Genomic DNA, 21,906 nt, shown 5'->3' with positions numbered 1-21,906 from the left:
ACTTTTTTTAATGAATGAGGCCCTGAGGCTTTTATTTCTCCTTTTGCTCTTAGTAATGATCATGAGAGTGTCTAATTTTACCCCTAACGACAGACTACTGTAATATTGATCGCAACGCTTGAAAGATCTTTAGAACTTTGGGCAACAGCAAGTAAAAAACTTCTCCACTCAGTCTCTCTGTCACACTGAGCTCAAACACTGTGAGCTGAAAGAGACCCTTCATCACAACTGGGACAGATATTAACAGTCACAAACAGAAAAGCCTCATCACCTCACTGAGGGTAAAAGTTCCTTAATGTGCAGCATGCACCTGATGAGTGTTTGATTTGGGACCCTTAGCGTGCAGGCGATTAAAGGGGCTGTACTTTACATTCAGATCATTAATATAGCAGCAAACAAATATTTGCTATGTAAAGATATAGTAGAGTAGGGTGCCCAGAGAGCTCAGTTGGTAGAACGGGCGCCCATATATAGAGGTTTACTCCTCGACGCAGGGGGCCCGGGTTCGTCTTCGACCTGCGGCCCTTTGCTGCATGTGATTCTCCCTCTCCCTCCCCTTTCATGTCTTCAGCTGTCCTGTCAAAAATAAAGGCCAAAAATGCCCCAAAAAAATAATCTTAAAAAAAAAAAGATATAGTAGAGTAATGGTGTCCTGAGCAGAGAATAAAGTCAAACTCTGTGTGTGTTGTAATCCGAGTTTCTCTGTTCTTTGTTTTGATAACCGGTCCGTCAGCGTGTGCACGTTATTAAGTAAAGACGTAGATATTTCACGTATTGGGGAACTCTCTTTGAAAGCCGCTTGGAGGCAATTCCACTTTGAGTACAGCACCTTTAAGGTAGATACAACTTTATTTTTCTTCTCCTTTTTTTTTTTTACCTATGCCGATGGACAATAATTCTAACCTAAACCCATTAAAACGTATTTATAATAAAGCATTGTTGTACTGTTCACAAATGGCTGGCCCTGGACTAGGTGCGACGGCACCCCCCACACCCTACACTCAGCCAGTGTCAGGACCTCTGCTCTCCTTTGGCCATTTTTTTTAACTCTGTAACAGATGTGAAACATGGTGGACTCTTCAGAGAAATACAGAGAGAGTTGTGTGGAGCTGATTTATGTACCATTTAGCTGAATTAGCTTTGTAGCAACATATTTGGCAATGGCATGAATGCAACAGACGTTCATTAATATCAAAAAGTTACGCACTAAAGATTTAAATTAAATGTATTTGGATTACATTGCAAGGTACCACATACAGTATATAGATATATAAAATATAGAATGAAGTTCAGTTTAGTATGAAACTTTAGTTTTAACTAATTTAACATTCAAATAATCTCTTATAAGAATAACAATGTTCTTAATACAATAATATAGTGGTACAAGAGCAATAAAATGACCAGAATCAGGAAAATAAAAACAAATAGTATACACATATGATGTATTATTCAGCATGAATCTAGCCACCATGTAGACAACCATGGCATTATACAGTACAAGCACATTTCTAATTAGCACTTAGCGTATGAAAAACAACACAGAATAGCTTGAGTGCTGTGTAGGCAAGGCCAGGGGCAGCTGTACTGTAAATAGGCTTAAAAGGTAAAAAACAAATGAAGGTGTGCATCAGGAGAGAGCTCTGTCATCTGTATGTGCACACCTCTCTGCAATGTGAGAGAAATATTATTTGCAGTGTAAATGCAAAGTGATTTATAATTGGAAATGTAATTGTTTCTTTCATTGCCTGTTAATAGAATAGAGGCCTAAATATGTTTAAAAAGGGCAATAAACAGCCAAACTCCATTTAAAATGCCACGTGAACCAAGTTGCATGGCCATAATAACATCACATCATGGAAGATGTACTACTTAGTAAGCACCCATTCAAAAAAACTTTCTTCAAGGTGATGCACCAGTCCATTAACAATACCAACACCTGCCACAGTGAATCAACATGCTGATTCAACGCTTCAAGAAAGAGCAATGCTGGAATGATGATTTTGGCTATTTTTCAGGAGCCCCTGAGTCAGACTGACATTTACAGCCCATGTACTTTTAGTCCCTAAAAAGTATTTTGGAACAGGAGCGTATTCAAGCTGAAGCCATGAGAGAATAGCTCAGAGACTCAGAGAACTTGTGCTATTGAGGCCTGAAAGCTGGAAAGAGAATCCATTTTAACAGGACAATGATAAGGTTATTAAAACTGACACATCTATTAGCTGCCATCTTCACAGGCTTAATAAAAAAGGCACAGATTTAAATTTTCATACAAACATTTGAGCTCCCCCATATCAACACAATATTGTGAGATTCACTGTCTGTCTATTTTTTTATGTTTTGTTTATTTTAAATGTATTTCACAGATACACACACTTAAAAAAGCAGAAATTGTAAAAATACAAGCATGGTAAAAATATTCATTCTCATTTTTATGAGATAAAGAATCACAAGGCCAAGGCTGTTTTCAGACGTACTACAGCTTTAGCCTTTTATGATGGAATGTTTTTAGCTGAACAAGAGACAAGTGTCTGAAGACTGACTGTACCTATATTAGACTCCTGTGAGGTTTCAAAGTCAAAATTCAATGAATTAGAAATATTGATCCATTATACACCATTTTGTAAGTGAACCGCAGCCTGACAAATCAAGGCTGATTACAATTGGGAGCTCCCAGTAGATTCCCAGTAACAGCACCGGATATTATTTGTGGTCTGTTTAACTGAAAATGGATTTCTTTTCAAGTTATTGCCAAGTTTGTACTTGAAGAGTCCCAAGGATATTGTGAGACAGTTTAGGTCCCTTTCCACCCATCTGCTTTCCTGTTCAGTAGATATAAGGGAAGATCCTGTAGGGGACTCGGCGACAGTAGGTGTCCCACGCCAGTCCGTATTTGGCCCTACACTGTCTCTCGTCACGGGCCTCTCGGTGAATCAGCAAGACGGTGAAATATATGACATAGAAGTAAGGCAGAATATGTGAGAATCCTAAAGAAAAGACAAGCATACATAGACTGTAAGCAGGAGGAAACAACATTGTGTCAAAGAAAACTAACATATTTACAGTAACATAAGCAAGTCGTCCCAGGACCATCTACAACTGGTCTAGAACTCTGCTGCAAGGCTGTTGACCAGGTCCAGCAGGATGTTGCACATCACTCCTGTTCTATCCTTGTTACATTGGCTTCCGATCAAGTTCAGGAACCAATTCAAAGTTCTTGTTCCTACATATAAAGCATTGCATGGTCAGGCACCTCTTTATATCTCTGACCTGCTCCATCCGTACACTACTAACAGGTCCCTCAGGTCTTCTAACCAGAGATTACTGGTGGCCCCACGCACTCGTTTGAAAACTAAAGGTGACCGTTCCTTTGAAGTGGTAGCTCCGACTCTGTGGAACGCCCTTCCTATTAACTTACATTCTGCAGTCTTTTAGAAAGCAGCTTTTTTGCTTGTTTATTTTCTGTTTTAGATCCTACTGGTTTTTACAAATGTTTATTGTGTGAAGCACTTGTCACAAAAGACATTATTATTATTATTATTATGATCATCAAAGCACAGAAAAACAGACACCTTCTTTTTATTTCTTTAATTGATATCATTGTTCATGATGTGAATGACATCAAACAAGCTGTAATCAAGTGTTCATCCTCCTCTGCAAATAGCTGTACATTTTTCCTTTTAAATCTGTACTTTACAAGAACCCTGAAGTGATTACCACTTTAATTATGCTTATAATGTTCCAAGTGTTGATCCGCCTTAATGGTAATTTTTTTAAGTGCGGGCTTTGGAGTGCTTTTCAGAAAATATCTTTTAGTCTTTCAGTCGGGGTCTGAATGTGACCACTGTTCTTCTTTGACAGTCTGGAATGTGTTGTCGTGATTTCTTTGTTTTGTGTGCATAATTTAACAGTTTGTGACTTTTGCAGCAGCAATTAAGGCAGACATTACAGTACATCTCGATTACTAAGGCAGCTACACAACTGAGTCACATAAAGTTTGAATAGCAATGAGCAGAATGTGTCTAACAGCCACCATTTTAGGAAGTGAATTTCTAAAGGGAACACAAGGCAGCTGACGGAGGAACAAAGAGAACACATTGTTGCAGCCTTTATGGCTTCCGCATCAGTGGCAAACACCGTATAGCTATCTAATGTATCTATCTAAAGGAAGGAAATACAATACTTTTAGTAACCAAAATGCCTAGATAGCACAGAGAATCAGAAACTGTCAGTTACTGAAAGTAAGCATTGAAGGCCTAGTTAGATTTTTAATTTAGTTTGCCTTATTTTGGTCACGCAGTTCCTGATTTAAGGCAGCTGTAAAATCAATATTGTATATGGAAGGGACAAACCTACAGATCGTTATGATCTTCAATTTCTGCTGCCCCCAAGTGGCTTATAAAATCCATTATTGCAGGGTTAAATCAAAGGTTTTTGATAAGCTGCACAACATGTACTGTATCATTTGAGAAGGGATTTGTACACAAAGTATAAGTAGGCAATGTATCAGCAAAAGTATTGATTACTAAAGGCATTCAGCCCTAACAAGGTTCATTGGGAAAGCTGTATTAGTAAAGAAATTGACAAAAAGATGAAATCAAATGAATATGTGCTGTATGTAAAGCCTTTAAAATGATCGTTTAGATGAATCAACACATCTGAAAAAGTGAAAATTTTCAGCTTCACTTAGCTTTACTGCAGGGCTACTGGATTGTATTCTAAGTTGTTTCTGTTATTTTGTCCACCCACTGTACAGATGCAGAGTTGTGACAGTAGGATCCAAACAGAGCTATACATTTTTTTAAATTGTGTTTTCATGTGTTTTAGATCATGCCATTAAAAACACCAACACATCTATTTTTGTTTCTAATGATAAATATGGCTGGATATAATTAAATGCTCCGCCGGACACTCTTGTCTATGAGTTCATCCACATGTTCTAACGAAGACTCTCACTCAAAGTGACTGTGTTACATCAGTGTGGCCTGCATGCAAAACGAGCGAAACAAGGCTTTTAAGCTGTCTTACCACACGGCAGAGACCACGCCAGGGCCATGAGGAGATCACCAAAGTAGTTGGGATGACGAACAAGACCCCACCAGCCAGACACAAGCAGCCGTTTCCCTGTTGCTGTGGCGATGGTCTCTAGTCCTGCAAGGGAAAAAACAGAGATATTTCTGAGTGCAGAAAGTGCAAGCCACTTCAGAGATCAACACGCACTTCATTCTGATATATACAGCAGGAGTTGAGATACATAATTAGATATAAGATGTCAAAGAGAAGTTAGAGTACTTGTCTTGATTAAGAGAACACACACTAAAAAGGACTGACTTGCAACACTTGGGTGTGTAGGGTCTCTTCTGAACTGGTTCTTCTGTGAGTTGGATTTTCTGAAAACATAATATCCGATACCTGATGGCAAAGAGAAAAATCTTAACATCGCCATCTTTAACCATGACACACAACATATTACAGCCTGAGGAACAAGAGCTTGCACATGATTACCATTCAGTGCTATTATGGTTGCTGCTCCGAGTGAACTTAGGGCCTGTGGGTGCACAACCAAGAAGGCAGCCTGCAGGCCGTATGTGAAGGGAACCCAGGCCAGGTCCCCAAAGACCAGCATGAAGCCAAAACCATCATGCACAATGTCCATGGTTGTCAGAACAGCCTCCTGTTATAACACAACAGTGCATGTGATTAAGTGGGGGAAAAAATTAAATAATAATATCTACAAAGATCTCTAAGTAGTATTCTAGGTGTACGTTTGCAGGACTTAATTATGATGTATGACATTATGATCTACAGTCCTTAGCATATTCTTTATCTCTGACTCTGTTGAGCCCTCACCTCATTCCACAGAGCATCTGCCACATACAGCAGCTGGAAAATGTTGACCAGCATCATGGCGAGCGAGGGGGAACCTCGAAGCTCCACCTCCTTCATCAGCATGCCAAGGTTTATGACCACCTGAGGTAAACAAACAGGTCAAGTGAATACCGATTAACATCACTAAGTTAGGCGACATTTTTCACCTGCTGCTCCCAAGTATTGGCTGACGAATTCTATATGTGATTAATTAGATCGAACTACAAAAAGTCACTGTCAGGTGAACTCAAACACCCAATAATCAATGAGACTGACACAGAAACGGAAACCACCGCGGACAAAATCAAAGTCAGTGTTAGGTACATCTACAGTATATAATCTAATGCAATCCAATACAACAGCTCTACCATAAATTGTCTATCTTTTATGATGCAATATGATGGAATCACTACTCAACTCACTGTCATGGAGAGCTCACTAATAATAGCAGTTAAATTGGATTCTGTTTACTTTACAGTATTGTAAAATATGTTTTACATTTCATTTAAATAATGACAAGTTGTTCTCTCTATGAGCTTTTGACCACCATACCGTATGCGGAATGTAATGACTAATCTTTCCATCCGTGCTACTGAAGGGGGTCTAATATCACACATGCCTAGATAACAAATCTAAATGTGGGGAGAGTTAACATGTAATACTCTATTTATAAAGAGGAATGGAACCTTAACTGAGCTCCTAAAGACTATAAACTTTATGTATATCCAAATAAACATTTAATTATTAAGGAGACTGAGCCCTTTAAATGTCATTATCAGCAATTGCAAGATGTTAAAAGTTAAAAGTACATAGTTTAAACATTCAACAGGAAGCATTCATCTCCCACACACTGTCTGTAGCCAGTCGGTGGGAGCTGTTTCTGTCCTCTCCTACGCACCTGGCTTTTGAACATTGAGATGTGCAAAGATTTTACTGTTAATACTATAGGTACAGAGAAAAAAATTTAAATAAGGCACTCATTATATTGACATTTCCAGTATGACTCGCCTGTATCTACTATCGTCTCTATGTTGTTTTTGTGACTGGTGAAAACAAAGAGAACCTTGTTGTATTATTTAAAACTCTCACTGGAATTTCTATATCTTATCTCATTTGGTCTGATGACTCAGACACAGATGACCATCAAATATCTCACTGTGTCAGGTCACCAGGGAGAAAAGGTTTTCTGATTCTGAATGTGTCAAACTCTCAAACAACAAATGGTTATGGAAGATCAGGGGAGAGCAACATCGCCATCTGTTGGTATTTTGGGGCTCTCTAACAGAGATCACCATCAGTGTTAAATAATATTAAATGGGTGCATCTTAAAGTGCTCATATTACGCTTTTTCCCTTTCCTTTATTGTGTTATATATCTTTTTTGTGCATGTTATAGGTTTACAAAGTGAAAAAGCCCAAAGGAACTTAACATCTCCAACAGAAAACACTGTTCACAAACTGCTTCAAACAGCTCTATTGTAGTCCAGCCTTTACTTCTGTGACGAACGTGTGTCACTTTGTAACACACGTTATAATGCTCGCCTAGCTGCTAGCGTGGCACACCCTCATACTCTGCTTCTGACTGGCTAGTAGTCCTTACTTAGTTACTGTGCATGTGCGACTCCCAACAAAGAAGGTACAGAAGTGAGATGCCTCACTCTGTAGCTAAAACAGAGAGCTCAACACACAGGGTGAAAAGAGGAGCTGCAGCAATGTGCAGTACAACAAATATATGGTGTTTGTTGAAAATTAAACCAGGTAAACCTATTTTGATATAACCTCTAAATACAATTATGAACCTGATAATGAGCATAATATAAGCACTTTAAATTATTCAGACTTATAAATAAAGTGAAAGATCACAAACATGTACATGTACAAGCAGTACGCTCCACATGTCACAACTTTTCCTTTAAATTAAATTATATTGTTTAACTGCATTACTTGCTCTTTGTATGTAAGCTCTTTGCACTTGGTCAGAGGCAGTTTCCCAATTATTTTACCACAAAATACAGTATATTTGTATATAACAATATAACAATATATACCATAACAGAAATGTAACACATTTTAATCAATGTCTGGATGTTGAAGTTTTAAAAATGGATGGTTTTGAAAGTGAATTGATCGTTTACTCCTGCAGGTTAACTCACCCAGCCAATCAGACCCGGTCTGAGCTCACAGAAATATTTAAGGTCAAACTTTCCAATCCGGGGGTTTAGCTCCCGACCGATGAAGAAGTCATACAGGGGATTTCCTAGACAGGACAGAGGGATGAATGCATTAAAATAATCAACATTATTACAAAAAATTTGCTTTCAGTGTCTGCAAGTACAGTATATACAGGTTATCTAAGTCTGTCATGTTATTGACTTCATCAGCAACCTTTTCAATAATCTATTAGCAGTCAATTAATAAGCAATTAGCTGAAACCTGTTTGCAGTCAAAAGCTTTTTAGGACTATTAAATTGATGAATCCACTGTCATTTTGATGTGCATTTTTCACAGCAGCCATTTTGATACATCGCAGTAGGAAAAGCACAGCTGTAAGCACCAATATTAATTGATGGCTGCATTCCATTTAGTAGATGTGTGAGTTTAAAGGTCCAGGTAAAATGTCTGCCTATGTTGATCTGTGATGTTCAATCCAGTGCATCAGAAGTGTTTCTGTGTGTAGCCACATTCCATCTGCCCGTCTCGGCTTTCTTTCAGTTATTGTCAGCAATTTTCAGTATGCCTTTTAACACCCAAAAAAGAAGCATGAATGTGTTGCTTTTTGCTTTTGTTTGCTTTGGGCTGCTTATAGATACTGTACACGTAGACAGAGGAACAGTAATGGTGGACTGAGAGCTTCAGGTCAACTGAAGCTACTGTGTTTCTATTTTGTTTCATTTGACAAAAATGAAAAGAGTCTATACGGCCATGCTACCAGCTCTGTGAGGCTGCACTTAGGCACAGTGGGGCTTTGAGCTAAATGCTAACGCCAGCATGTTAACATGGTCACAACGAATACTAACATGCTAATAAATGTTTTTTTTTTATATGTTTAACATGTTCACCACCGGTAGTTTAGTGCATTATCATGCTATCTAATTTGGCTATTTGGCACTGAGTACAGCTGAGGCAGTTGAGAATGTTGTTAGTTTTGCAGGGTTTTTTGCAGCTAGCAAGGCTAAAAGAGATACCTTGCATCTAGTTTTCCATCCATCTCTTTAGCCACGGGCTTCAATTTTTGTTGTTGCTTTTTGTAACCTACGTTCTGTGTTCTGTCTCTAGTCTATACTGATGACGTTTCATTTACAGGATAGTTCCGGTGCCATCGGAAGCTGCCGGATGCCCACATTTTTGGCCGGATGTCCCTCACCTTCCGTTTTCTTTATGTTGGCATTCTAAACTCGGGTGGATTTAACTGCTCCTCAGATCTCTGCACGGTAAATCCAGACAGCTAACTATCTGTCCAAAATGAGTTATGGTGCACAACTATAACAACTTTTGAACGTACATGTTCCACTAAAACAATTTCCTTGCCGAGGCTATTTTGCAGCAGCAGAGACTAGTGTTAATCATACATGCGTGTGCCTATTTTACATGTTAACTACATTCATTTCACGTTAACTGAATCCCCAATACGTTTGACTTTATATCATGGCACTGGAGACATGTTGTTGTAGCCTTGCTCCTTTTGTCTTTTCTCAAACTGGGATCAACGTAACCATCGGCGAGCAGAAGCTGAATCACAATACTCGATGCTCTCAGGTGTCTGCCTGCAGATGCAGCTGAGCACATAGCGTAGCCAGTGTAGCAGGGTCGGCTTACTCGAAAGAGTGTTCACTTGATGCCTGCAGGCTCCTGAAGAGCTTGGCTGTTAGATAATTACCCACAGGAATACTAAAACTCCTCCACCAAACAATACAAGTTGCCTACAAATGCACAGTACTTCACCAGTTACTGTTTTAAAATAGTATTTTGAACGTGATGATGAATCTCACCTGTGTTGCCCCCCAAAGCGAGAGCATGAGAAGGAACCCAAAAGGAGCGGATGTAGAGGTAGACGGAGAACAGGAATGACACTGCTATTGCACACACTGCCAGAGGCACCAGCAGCTCAAACAGACACCCCAGAGGAGCCCCGAGCCCCACTAACAACATCAGCAACACACCGCTGATGCACAGGCTGTGAAAACCTGAGGGAGAGAAACAAACAAAGCTTAATGTTGTTGCTCCAGGGAAAGAGACAAGCAGACGGACACAGGCTGGTATTAAAAAAGGTTAAATTTGGAAGAGATGGAACTTCAGATTGGGTAACTTAAGCAAACTTTAGCTGAAGGTCAGATCAGTCAGAAAGTGTGGAGGTTAAACCAAAAGATACATGACTTTTTTTTTTTCTTCTTAAAATAAATGTCACAGCAGGTGCATTTCACTGCAGTGAATCATTACAGATGGGAAAGAAAGCATTTGCACTCAAAACTTGTATATAACTTTAGCATAACTTTGAAATATTACAGCTGTCATACTATCACTTTATAGTACTAGAATATTTAGACATAAATGCTATGGAGCACAATTATCCTCCATTACTCAAAGTACAAACAAAACTAGTCGTTGGTCAACAACAATGAAGAAAAATCACACTTAAAATATGACTAAGAGATTCAAACTGAGCCTTTAATATATGCATATTAAATCCTCAATAAATAAATAATCATAAAAACAAAACATATGTGTTGCAATCTGTCATGTTTTTAATGATCAGTAATATGAATACCATTTATGGGATACTTGAGACGTGTTCCATCCCTCAGCACTAATCCTTCAGACACCTGCAGGGAAATACACTCATTTTGAATCTGAACACATTAAACACATTCTGTAACAACAGACTAACATAAGCTCAGTCAAAGCATATAAAATGTTTCCCTAAGGGGATCAATAAAGTCTTATCTTATAACTCTGCTAGCAGCGCATATTTGGGTTGAAAGTCAACTAATCAAAATTGTTCAATTCACGTACATATAGTTATATAATGCATGTAATACACTGTCATGTCTCTTCTCTCTTGGTCTGGTATAGCCTAAAACATTTAAATCCATATTGTCTTACTAACATTGCTAAAAGTTTGTTGACTTTATGACACTTGTTCTCTTTTTTTAACTTGTTCTCCTGTAACAACACATTTTAGCATGCCACAGCTAAACATGAGTGTGTCTTTAAAAGAATTGTTTGACATTTTGGGAAATACGCTTATTTGCTTACTTGCAGAGTCACGAAGATCAATATCACTCCTACATGTTTGTTAAATATGAAGCTCCAGCCAGCAGCCAGATAGCTTAGATTAGCATAAATAATAGAAACAAGGGACATAGCTAGCCTGGCTTTGCTCAAAGGTAACAAAATCGACCTACAAGCCCCTCAAGCTCACTAATTATCATGTTAATCTGTAGAAAAACCGAAGTGTTAAAACAACAATTTGCTGTTTGACATGGGGGTTGTATGCCAGACTATTAATTTGCTGTTCATTTGCTTGGAATCATTCATTTATTGTTCGCTAGTTATCACCGAACCATACACCATGCACTTATAAATCAACGTTCATCATTGAGTACACATGGGTTACTTTAACACACAACAGGTGCTTCTATGGTTGGTTGTATAATCAAAGTCACCATATGCCCTAAAACATTTTTTCAGACGCATCTTATTGGTTTTCATCACCACAGCGGGTTTTAATGTAAGTTTATCCTTGTGCCAGGCTGAAATGAACGTGTCATACCTTTCCTAATGGCATCACATAGAGGAGGGCATGCAGAGCGATCCAGCCCAGCAGAAGCACGAGGGCCAGAGGGTCCCACAGCTGCTCAGTAGAGGGGAGGGGAGGGGGCAACTGGAGCACACTGGCCTCAGGGGATCGACTCACAGAGATCAGGAACAGCACCGTCAGCGGAAGAAAGATGGGTATGCATAAGGCACCTGAGAGATATTACAGATAAAAGTGAGATGACGACATGGCTGACATTACAGAGCTGTAGTCAAAAGCAATGAAGATACAAAAAAGTCAAGCAGCATCACAGGGAAAACTTAATAATGGAGCACAGTGAAACTATCTAATGTACTAGATTATGCAGCAAATGTGTGATAACTGTGAATAATTAAACATGTTGAAAAACTGCGTAGTAGCAAAAAGAAAATAAATAGATTAGCTAGACAGCGTGGGTGTAGTCTCGCTTTGCCAGACCATCCACACGCTGTGGAGCAGAGGAGGGTCTGGCTAGTCCACACAGCATTCTGGGATGGGAGAAAAACGTGCTCTGGTTTATTGGCATTTCTTTAAACCAATCACAATCGTCATGGGCGACGCTAAGCTCCGCACGGAGCCACTGTAATATAGTTGTGCGAGAGAAAACTAAGATTTGACAGATAGGCTAGCTAGCTCTCTCAATTTACCCTGCAGAGATCTGAGGAGCAGTCAACCATAGTCCTCATGAATCCACCAGAGTTTAAAATTTCAACACAAAGAAGATAACGAACATCAGCGAAAATACATGCATCCAGCGGAATTTCCTGTGAGCAGCACATAGTTATGTAATACAAATGTAATTCAGCATTCACAATTTGTAAACAGAAGTGTGAACAAGTGACAAGATTGCATGAATAGAATGAAGAAAATGATGGGGTTTGTTTCTGCTTAGCTGCAACAAATGTAATAGCAAAATGTCTATACAGTGTGGAGTTCATGGTTATATAAAGGGAAAAAACATCTTAAACTAAATATAGGTGGTTGTATCATGATGGCGCCTGGGTAAGGCGGTCTGTCCTGCTGTGACTCACCCAGGGTTCCTCCAAATTCCCTCTCGGTGTCATGTGAGGATCTGTTTTTGAGTGCTTGACTGTTTGCCTTCATTATTGGTCTCCTGTGAAAATATACATTTCAGTCAAAAAGACAAAGACATCTGAGGAACAAACAAATAGTAATTAGATGGTAATGGCAATTAGTAAAAATTAGTAACAGAGCCTGCTGATGATGGTGAACTTTTATTTGTACCATAAGCTAAACATCCTTGATAATAGCAGTGGTAACTGAGCACATCTACTCACGTTCTGTACTTAAGTACAACCTGGAGGTATTTGTACTGCTACTATGTACTTTTTAACTCCACTGCGTTTATCTAACAGCTACAGTTACCAGTGACTTTGATTTAACATACAAAACATGTGATACACTGCACACAGTATAATATGATGCATTTTTACAAATCACACAGTTGTTCTTAATCACTCTGGCTAATTAGACTTCTTCAGTTTGGAGTGCAAAGCTATGCCGGGATTTACATGAAGTTACAAAACTGTACGAACAAGAAAGTGTTATAGGTTATAAAATAATTCAAAGTAGCTTAACTCAAGCAGCTAGCTACATCCAAATGCTGCCTACCGTTTAATGCATTAATAAATACACGCTTATGGGGCCATTCTGCCTCTTTCAGTTTTTTTTTTCTTCACTTTTGATACTTTAAGTAGGCTACATTTGCTGCAATTGCTTGTCATACTTTTTTGAAATTTGGTGTTTATGTACTTTTACTTACTAAAAGTCTAAATACGTCTTCACAATTCTTCCCTCATTCTTTTCACACAGGGCGCCTTTGAGCAGACACTTGCTGCCTTCAAGGGAATTCTAAATACAGTTGATCACAAATGGACAAATTAAGCAGTTTTTCCCATTCTGGAACATACTTTAAATTAGATGTTATTACTATATTATTGCGACTGCTGTCATAACCACCGAGGCAAAGTTCAGGTTAGTACCGGTGTGTCCATGCAGCTACATTTCTATTATGAAACGTGAGACAAAAGGGCGTTGAGTTGGTGTCCCATTACCTGCCGATACTAAAATGATCTGAGCGCGAGAGAAACAACGGCTTTGCAGAAAGAAAATAATGCGTATGTAAAAATCAACAGGCTGTTTGTATTATAGCACAGTAAACGCAGTGTCTTACCGGTGTAAAGCATGGAGGCGTAGATGGGACTGTAATGATATTCTAATATGCATCCATCCAGCAGTTGCAGATGGAAACACCCCTGAAACACGTTGAAAAGCACGAAAGTGTCTCTCAGCCAATCAGATCGCTCCGCTGTCATCAGAAGAGGGTGGAGAGAAAAGGGCTTAACCAATGAAATGAGCTCGTAAGGTGGCGACAGTGCATACAACAGTGAGGATTGGAATGGCTGAAGTCGTTGTGAAATACACCTGAATTACATTAATATCTTGTTACATTGTTGAGTTAAACCACTTCTAAAATCTGTCAGTCAACACTGAGGGAGCAACTGCAAATATTAGTGTACTTACAATATATATATATATTTTAATGTGCCTGTTTCAACTGGTTTTGTAAAGGAAAAACACAATTTGAATCTTACATTAATGCACTTTTATTGTAGACGTACACACAACCATTCCTAGACAGTGTTTATCTGTGGAAGATATACACAGAATCAACTAACCTTCAAGATACACAATTAATCTGCTGTAGTTACTTTAGTGTTAGACACAGGTTACATAATCCGAAGACATTCAGATTGCAAATTATTAAGCGAAAGAGCCCTAAAAGAATGTAAATGCTGGACACAACTTTTACTCTTTCATCATTCATATTCCGTATTCACATTAAACACATTACCTTCAAGGGGAACATGTGCTAAAAGGTTTTGCTTGTATCATGGATAATTAATTTTTTTCTATCTTTGCCGATAGTGAACATGAAAGGGGTTATCTCTACTCATATTCTATGGTTTGTAAATGGCTATTGTAATATTAAAACCAAGTACTAGAGGCTCATGTGCATGGAATGTAATGTTAATCTGTCCCAAATTCACTGTCAGTCAATGTTCTCAACAACATAGCCAAATGTTTGATTTTCTTTAGTGTTGATAGATTTATTAATATTCTTACAGTATTAAAAGTGCCATGCCTATGCCATTTGTTCAGTGTAATTTGAATCTGGAGCATTACATTCTAACATTCAACAGTAATTATGTAAAAGAGAGGATTACATTTAGATGCACAATTCAATGTTGTGCTGCACTTTGAGCTTCAACCCCGTTCACAGATGACTTCGATCACACTCTGCTCCATCGGGGCGGGATCCAGGCAGCGGTGGGCGGAGCTCCCCACGATCTCATCCAGCAGGAAGTGTACAAGGTTCTCATCGGAGACGAACCGCCACAGGTACATCTGCAGGTAGTGGCAGTCAACTTGGATCTGCTGCAGCCCGTAACGGCCAAAGGTGCGCAGACGGACACACTCCAGGAACGTCTTTAAACTGATTTTGATAATTCCTGTTATCACGGAGACCTGGGACAGTGGATGAGGGGTGTGAGAGATGTTTTTCACTAAAGACAACACTACAGCTGAACGAAGACCTGCCCTCACCTTGTTGAACTCCACTGAGCTGAAGATGTCAATCCTTTCAGAAAACAGCTTGTGTATGTTGCTCAGTAGATTAGTATCCATGGGCGCACTGCAGGCAGACACAAGACAAACCACTCAAGTAAATCCACAATTAGAACAATGAACTCATTCTGATGATTAAAGACATCTCAGTAACAAGGGAAAGTGAAGGAGATAATACAGATTAGCTGCCTGTGTCTCTCTGTATGTCTGCCACACACAATATCTTACCAATCTACTCATTAAAAAAAGACAGAACAATGCACAATAATTAATTGTAGAGATGTATAATTAGTTACAAAAAGGTGAGTAGTGATGGATCTTGGCTTTAGATTTAGGCAAGAGCTTTCATGATATGGCTTACATTTATTTATTTTCCATTCTAAATTATACTTGCATATCAGACAAAAACTCCCTACATGAAGTGCAAGACTTCATTCGTTCATCCTCTCCCTGACAGAGTGTGATATGTTGTGAATATATGAGAATGCTGCCAAAGGAAAAAAACAAAAAACCTCTGGAGGACTGCACTTTGTTCCATCACGTCACCAGTCTATGTGCAACTTGTTTACCTTGGAGTGTAGCTGGCAGCATAGCGGGCTTGCTGCCTTGAGCTGCTGTAGACAGAGAAAGTCCTTTTGCTGGAGTCACTGCTGTGTGCTTTCCTCACACCTTCTTCATACAAAAGACCAACCTATGGCAGAGCAGAGATGGTTCATAAGACAGCCTGCTCATACGTGGGGATGAAAGCATAATGAGTGGACTTGAGGACATGACGCAGATGTCGATATTGTAGACTGTGACCTGCACGTCAATCGAGGTGGTGTCCTCTACTACTCTCTTCATCACAGCGCGAACGTTTCGCGGCTCGATGGTGTTAACCCAATCTCGTGTTTCGACGCTCTTTCGCAACATTTGGGAGATAATCAGGCCCTGAACCTGCAAAAACAACGAAACATACAAATTTGTGAGAAAAGATTGCATTATTATTTTCCTGCAGCGATGACTTTCCTCACTCAGAGAATGTTGTAGGTGGAAACCTACCTTTACATAATGGTTCAGCAGTTTCTGTGCTGCCTCTCTGGCTTCTGTACATAAAGTTGTGACGGGTGTTACGGGACTGTGGTGCTGAGAACGTACAAAAAGAAGAAGACCTGTATTTAGATGGCAGTGAAACAAGTTAGCTTTTGGGAGTATATGTCAATTTTAAGTTGTTTAAAAAATACATTCAAAAACATTACAGATTAGTTAGTAATTTATCAGGACTGATGCACTAAAATGCAACATTCAAGCATCTATCTGAAGTTAAATACCGTCATTTTACAGTGTAATATGGTCTTTTTGCATGCCGCTACATTTATAAGGTGACAAGCCTTTACCTGCACAAGAAACTGTTCATCTGTGAGAGTGAGTATGTAAGAGATAGTAGAGGTTTCATAGTCCAAGCAGAGGCGAGACAGCAGCAACAGAAGGGCCGGAGGAGTCGAACCTCCCTTGTCTCCTGCGCTCTCACAAAACTGGCGAGAAGACTGGCACACAAACTTTATAAAGCTCACCACCAGGCTCTCACGTACACCCTGGCTGCAGAAATCACCCTACGAGGAGAAGACAGACAGAAACAGCGGTCACTCTCACTAGAGACTGGATTTTCTGGGGCATGGTGTTAACTGGCAAATAAACAGAAAAACTATATACCTTGAAGTACGGCTTGTTGGAGAATGCAATGTCTTTAGCTGTGAAGAGATGCACTGATGCCAACACTGACTTAATCTGATTGAGAATAGAGGCTGACAGAGAGGAGAGCAGCTCTGGCAGGCTGTTCGAAGCATCTCTGCTGGAAGCCGGACCCCCTAGAAGAGCTCCGCCTCCACCCCCTGAAGCACTGACCACAGAGAGCCGAGGTGTCGCCAGGGCCTGCCTCACGTCTGTCAAGCTGTCCATGTAGAAGCTCTGCAGGGCAGAGAGGTACTGCTTGACTCGCTCTGTAGCTGCCCGTATCACAATCTCAGTCCCCTGGTTTGGCACAGGAGAGCCCGGCAGCAGTTTGGCCACAGCCTGAAGTCTGCGGTGGAAGCGGTCAAGCGCGCGGACCAGGAGGGAGTTATCTCCGACCCCTTTCTCCTCTTGTATCCTCCGCTCAACCAGCGAGAAATACCGAGCAGCCAGATCACCCACAAAGGCCTGCAACTTACCGTTTGCCATCTGAGGAATATTTTTGGATGCAAGCTCACCTGTCTGAGCATGGTTGATAAATAGTTCTTGATAGGATGCAATTACTAAACACAAGCTGCTGACAAATTCATTGCAGCCTCGGTCAATGAATTCCAGGATGTCAGTGTTTGAGGTGGGAGAAGGTATAGTGCTCATTTTAGGGGAGTTATCAGTCGGAGATCCAGCGGCTGCAGTGGATGACAACCTGGGTGCAGAAGCATCTTTCACGGCCGAGGCGGATGGGTACGGTCTTATCTCTGCTTCCAGACCCTGGAGGTCCGACTCAAGTCGAGACTGTGCATGGCTCAGGAATTTATCACAGAGCTCCTCCGCTGGCTCATCCAACTGAAGCAGCAGCTCCACACACTCTGATAAATCTTTAGCGCTTGACCCACCATCCCTTTAAGACAACAACAAAACAGAAAGAAATAGTTGATGGACAGGAAATGTAACAATTAGACAAAAATAAATCTATTTTTTTTTTAAACATTTTAAAAATTCAAACTGAAATACAAATAGATTTTGTACAGGCAAGAATAACATTCAATAATGACAAAACATCTGTATTATGTATTCTTAATTGACTTGAGCATGAATATCTGCAATATACAATGTAGAAAATGTGCAATATTACTTTAAGTGAAATCAGGGTAAAATAATGGCAAAAGTCTGAAAGAACAAAATGAGGACTTGTCATTTTCAATTTATTGAATCCTAACTTATTTCTTTGGTTCATAAAAATCTGGGTGCACTTGTCAGTCACCGTTCTTGTTAGCAGTAAACATGACTCTCAAGTGTTATGTTCCCTCACAGTGGCCTCTCTAATCTGAGCGTGGGTTGAGAGATTCCCACCTGAACTTCTGTCGAAGTTCCTGTGCCAGCTTGTCCATGATGGCATGGCAGTCGTCCTGAATGCCCTTGAAGGAGGGCAGGTGGCTGTACTGCTGCAGCACACAGCGGGCACGGCGATGGGATCTCACTGCCTGAGCATAGGCCTGCAGCTCCAGACACTTATTTAATCTAGCAGGCAGTTCAAAGAGAAACTGCAGCTTCCTTAACAGAGTGTGAACCCCTGGCGTGGAACACAACAAGACAAAAATGTGAAAATAACCACCATGAAGTCTCCACTACTGACTCAAGAAAACAAACTGCCAGTTTGGGTCTCACCTGAGAGTTTTGTAATCTGTGCGTGCTGGTCTTGAAGAGTACCACTGATACGAGCACTGAACTCAGTGATTGCAGACATGTTAGCAGAGAGGCAATCCATTTCATCCTCCATCTTTTTGAAGTCATTCTTCATCTTCCTTATTGTGTCTGGGAAAAAAAGATGGTTTAACCAACCACATAAGCACAATTCAACAAAATCTGACTACATTTCAACAGTAACTCAACAGTGAGCGAGACACTCTCTCACCTGTAGCAGATATGAACTTGTTGTAGTTTTCGTACACCAGCGTCTGCATGTCACTGTCCAAAGAGCGGATCTGCTTGACCATGCAGGTCTCCTGATCCATCAACTCTGCAAGAGAGCACTCCCTTCTAAGCTGCATTTGGACACAAAAACACACAACAGTCACAGAAATACTTAAAAACAGTACTCCAGGCAGTGTTATTCACATATAAGCCTTATTCACAACTGCTTTAACCAAAGCAGTATTAAGTTATTGATCCACTAAATACATTTATTGGACAGCACTCCCCCACATCAAAAGGGTGCAATATGTGTATAGAATGGTACTGTAGTAAATTACTGTATGTTTACTGGAGATTTGTTGTATAATGATTTGCTGTATAATGTGGTTATATTCTCTTATTTAACACCTGCATATAAAAGTTACTAGGCCTAACGTATAAAGTTACATTAGCAGCTTCTTCAAGCATGGGCAATTTTGGAACCCTTTTTAGGGGGGCCCAAGCCAAGCCCCCCTAAACAATTAATTACAGGTTCAAAGGGCTTGAACCAGGTTTAATATCCTGTGTTGCTGTAGCCAACGCTATGCACCTGTAACCCAGTCAAGAACAGGGTCAACAGAAACGTAGTTTTGGCCAATCGGAGGTGATTGTGCCAATCCGTCAGAGGGAGAGCAGGAGATGGTTGTCCCCAGAGAACAAGTTGGTCATTTCATGGCACAGATTAGAACCCAAATTGAAACGTAAGCAACTAAAACTGCTAAATGTTAGAACATTGTTCCAAATTGGTCGTTATTACTGTGACTTATAAAGTGTCAGGTTTAGTTCCGTCATAGTGTCAAAAAAAGTTAGCTGATGTTGTTGTTCAGTAGCCATCTCAGAGATGATCGGCTAACTAAATTACTGATTTAACACTTTTGCAAGGCAATGTATCCGTGTCACATTCTTATTAGGGGCTGAGCCCCCCTAAAGGTCTGATCCTAGAATCGCCCCTGGCTTCGAGTAACACTGATATTGACACAGCATTAATAGCATACTGTGCAGAGTGCAGGCTATAATGTAAATTGCGTCACAGTGGAAACACTTCACATGACAGCAGTGGTCCTCACCTTGTTTAGGAAAAGCTCTGGGTCAAAATGCGCCCCGTTGATGTCGCAGGGATCCAGGGACTCCGCCTGCTCCGCGGCCTTTCCTTCCTTGTTTATCCCGTAGTAGAGCTTCAGCATGCCGTGCACCCTCCGCGGCCTGCCGGAGTCCTCCTCACCGTCCATACTGTAAAACGGCCAGCTGAGAAATGTACAAATAAAATGACGATAAACAAAGATGACGGGCGTCCAGCTGGCAGCAGAAACCTGACAACCACTGCCTGAAAACGTTAACCTCTTGCTCCAAAGTGACTGAAATTCGTGTTAAGATTAGCGGTCTGCTCTTAGTAAGAGTTTGCTTCAAAATATATATATATATATTTCTCCAGATAACACACAGCTAACGTTAGCTTGAAAACTTGAAAACGTCAGCGTTTCCGGGTTTATAGTTTGTAGCCTATCCGGTGTTACGTCGTCAAAGAGTAGATTAGTCAAGAGGACTGACTACTCACCTTATGTTAGGAATGTACTTCGGTCTGACTGTCCGGAAGTGCACTACTGCGCATGCCATGCCAAAACCTTAATTTATCGTGTGTGCATGATGTGCCACGAAGTAAAAATAATAAAACATCTTATTTAATTTGCATGCACATTAATTACATATTTATGTCTTAAAAGGAAAAAAAAACAGCTGATGGGCTTCATCTTCAAAAAAAACCCATTTCATTTCATTTAATTGGTCAAAGATTCAAAACCTGACAAAACGACTATTAGATATATTGCATCATGGACAATACTTTAACAATGGAAGCATATCCTGTGAACTGCTTCTGGCATTTTTGCAAATTAGTTATTTATAATACGAGTTTTCAGGAGCATATAAAATCATTTGCATAGGAGTGATCATAAAGCAACTGCAACAGTGTTATATCACTCTTACATCTCTGCATATTATATTATCAATATCAAAAATTAACACTAGAATGCTTTTTCACCCCTCCTCAAAAGTCGATATGTTACAAGAGGTCAAAGCAGGGAGTTGTTTCTTTCATTGCAAAAAATAATCTACATATACAACTGTGAGTATCTGAGCAGAACACATGGCCAAACAAAGAGCTGCAGGAGAAAGAGGTTGGCTAAAGGGTGAAAATGTCTCCTTTCACTGACTGGCTCAATATTACGATCTTGTCTTGATACATAGGTTTGGTTGGTGAGTTAATCACAAAGCACGTGTATCGAACACGGAACTAATTGATCCAAATCACAATTTAAACTCTCAAATCCCATGGAAAGCATCAACAAGTTGGGGGAATCCTTGTTTATTTTCCTATTGAGAGGCAAAATCATTTTATAAAGCAGGTAAACTGCTTATTTATTTATCCAGATTATTCAAGTATATTTTTTTTTGGGAGAATCCCAGCAACCTTCACATACTTAAGGTTTTTGAAGGAAAATACTATGCAACAGAAACTGGTTTTAAAGCTAGGTTAATCTGTCTTCAGTGCCTCAAACATTACGAGAGCATGACTTTGATGGAATTACATCAACAGCAGTTTCCAGCAGTTACTGCGGAACAGGTCAAAATGTAGAGATATAAAACATTGTGCCCTAATAAAAATTACAAGGTAACAGCTGATGAAAAGAAGTATGGCTTCATTTAGGCTGTAGGTAGGTGAAGTACTAAACACTTTCATACAGATCTTTTCAGAGAAATGGGCCCACTTTGCATCTGTTTATTTAAAAAAAAGAAAAAAAAAAGAAGCATGCCAGACATATTTTAATGAAGGCAGACTGACCACTCCATTTAGAGGAACCACAATATACTGTTCAACAGCAGCCCAGTGTAGTTATCCAGTATATCAATATACTCACATCAACTAGGAAAGATAAATGCATG

The 21,906-nt window shown here is 39.9% G+C and overlaps 2 protein-coding genes across 3 annotated transcripts; both read right to left on the bottom strand.

Annotated features, from left to right (window-relative positions):
- Positions 1–1,397: 1,397 nt before the first annotated feature.
- Positions 1,398–13,933, bottom strand: tm7sf2 (transmembrane 7 superfamily member 2). 2 transcript variants are annotated; one of them, XM_028595813.1, is made up of 12 exons: positions 13,853–13,919; positions 13,442–13,530; positions 12,690–12,772; positions 11,635–11,831; positions 10,630–10,684; positions 9,854–10,048; positions 8,018–8,121; positions 5,848–5,967; positions 5,503–5,671; positions 5,329–5,409; positions 5,026–5,148; positions 1,398–2,984 (listed from the first exon to the last, which is right to left on the bottom strand). In XM_028595813.1, exons 3-12 carry the CDS (start codon positions 12,760–12,762, stop codon positions 2,824–2,826), a joined length of 1,278 nt encoding a protein of 425 aa, XP_028451614.1. In that variant the 5' UTR covers positions 12,763–12,772; positions 13,442–13,530; positions 13,853–13,919; the 3' UTR covers positions 1,398–2,823. The 2 variants fall into 2 exon arrangements, with proteins under 2 accessions (XP_028451614.1, XP_028451613.1); XM_028595812.1 differs by lacking the exon at positions 13,442–13,530 and having other exon boundaries at positions 13,853–13,933.
- A 328-nt stretch (positions 13,934–14,261) lies between these two features.
- vps51 (VPS51 subunit of GARP complex) lies at positions 14,262–20,604 on the bottom strand. Its single transcript, XM_028595795.1, has 12 exons — positions 20,522–20,604; positions 20,034–20,211; positions 18,929–19,058; positions 18,682–18,828; positions 18,367–18,586; positions 16,999–17,914; positions 16,683–16,898; positions 16,348–16,431; positions 16,108–16,242; positions 15,876–15,997; positions 15,286–15,373; positions 14,262–15,207 (listed from the first exon to the last, which is right to left on the bottom strand). Exons 1-12 carry the CDS (start codon positions 20,578–20,580, stop codon positions 14,947–14,949), a joined length of 2,556 nt encoding a protein of 851 aa, XP_028451596.1. The 5' UTR covers positions 20,581–20,604; the 3' UTR covers positions 14,262–14,946.
- Between the last annotated feature and the right edge of the window lie 1,302 nt (positions 20,605–21,906).

The sequence above is a fragment of the Perca flavescens genome, chromosome 13, assembly GCF_004354835.1.
Source record: "Perca flavescens isolate YP-PL-M2 chromosome 13, PFLA_1.0, whole genome shotgun sequence".
NCBI classification, from domain to species: domain Eukaryota; kingdom Metazoa; phylum Chordata; class Actinopteri; order Perciformes; family Percidae; genus Perca; species Perca flavescens.
The sequence above is the reverse complement of the archived record's forward strand: the minus strand, read 5'-3'. Positions and strand labels throughout refer to the sequence as shown.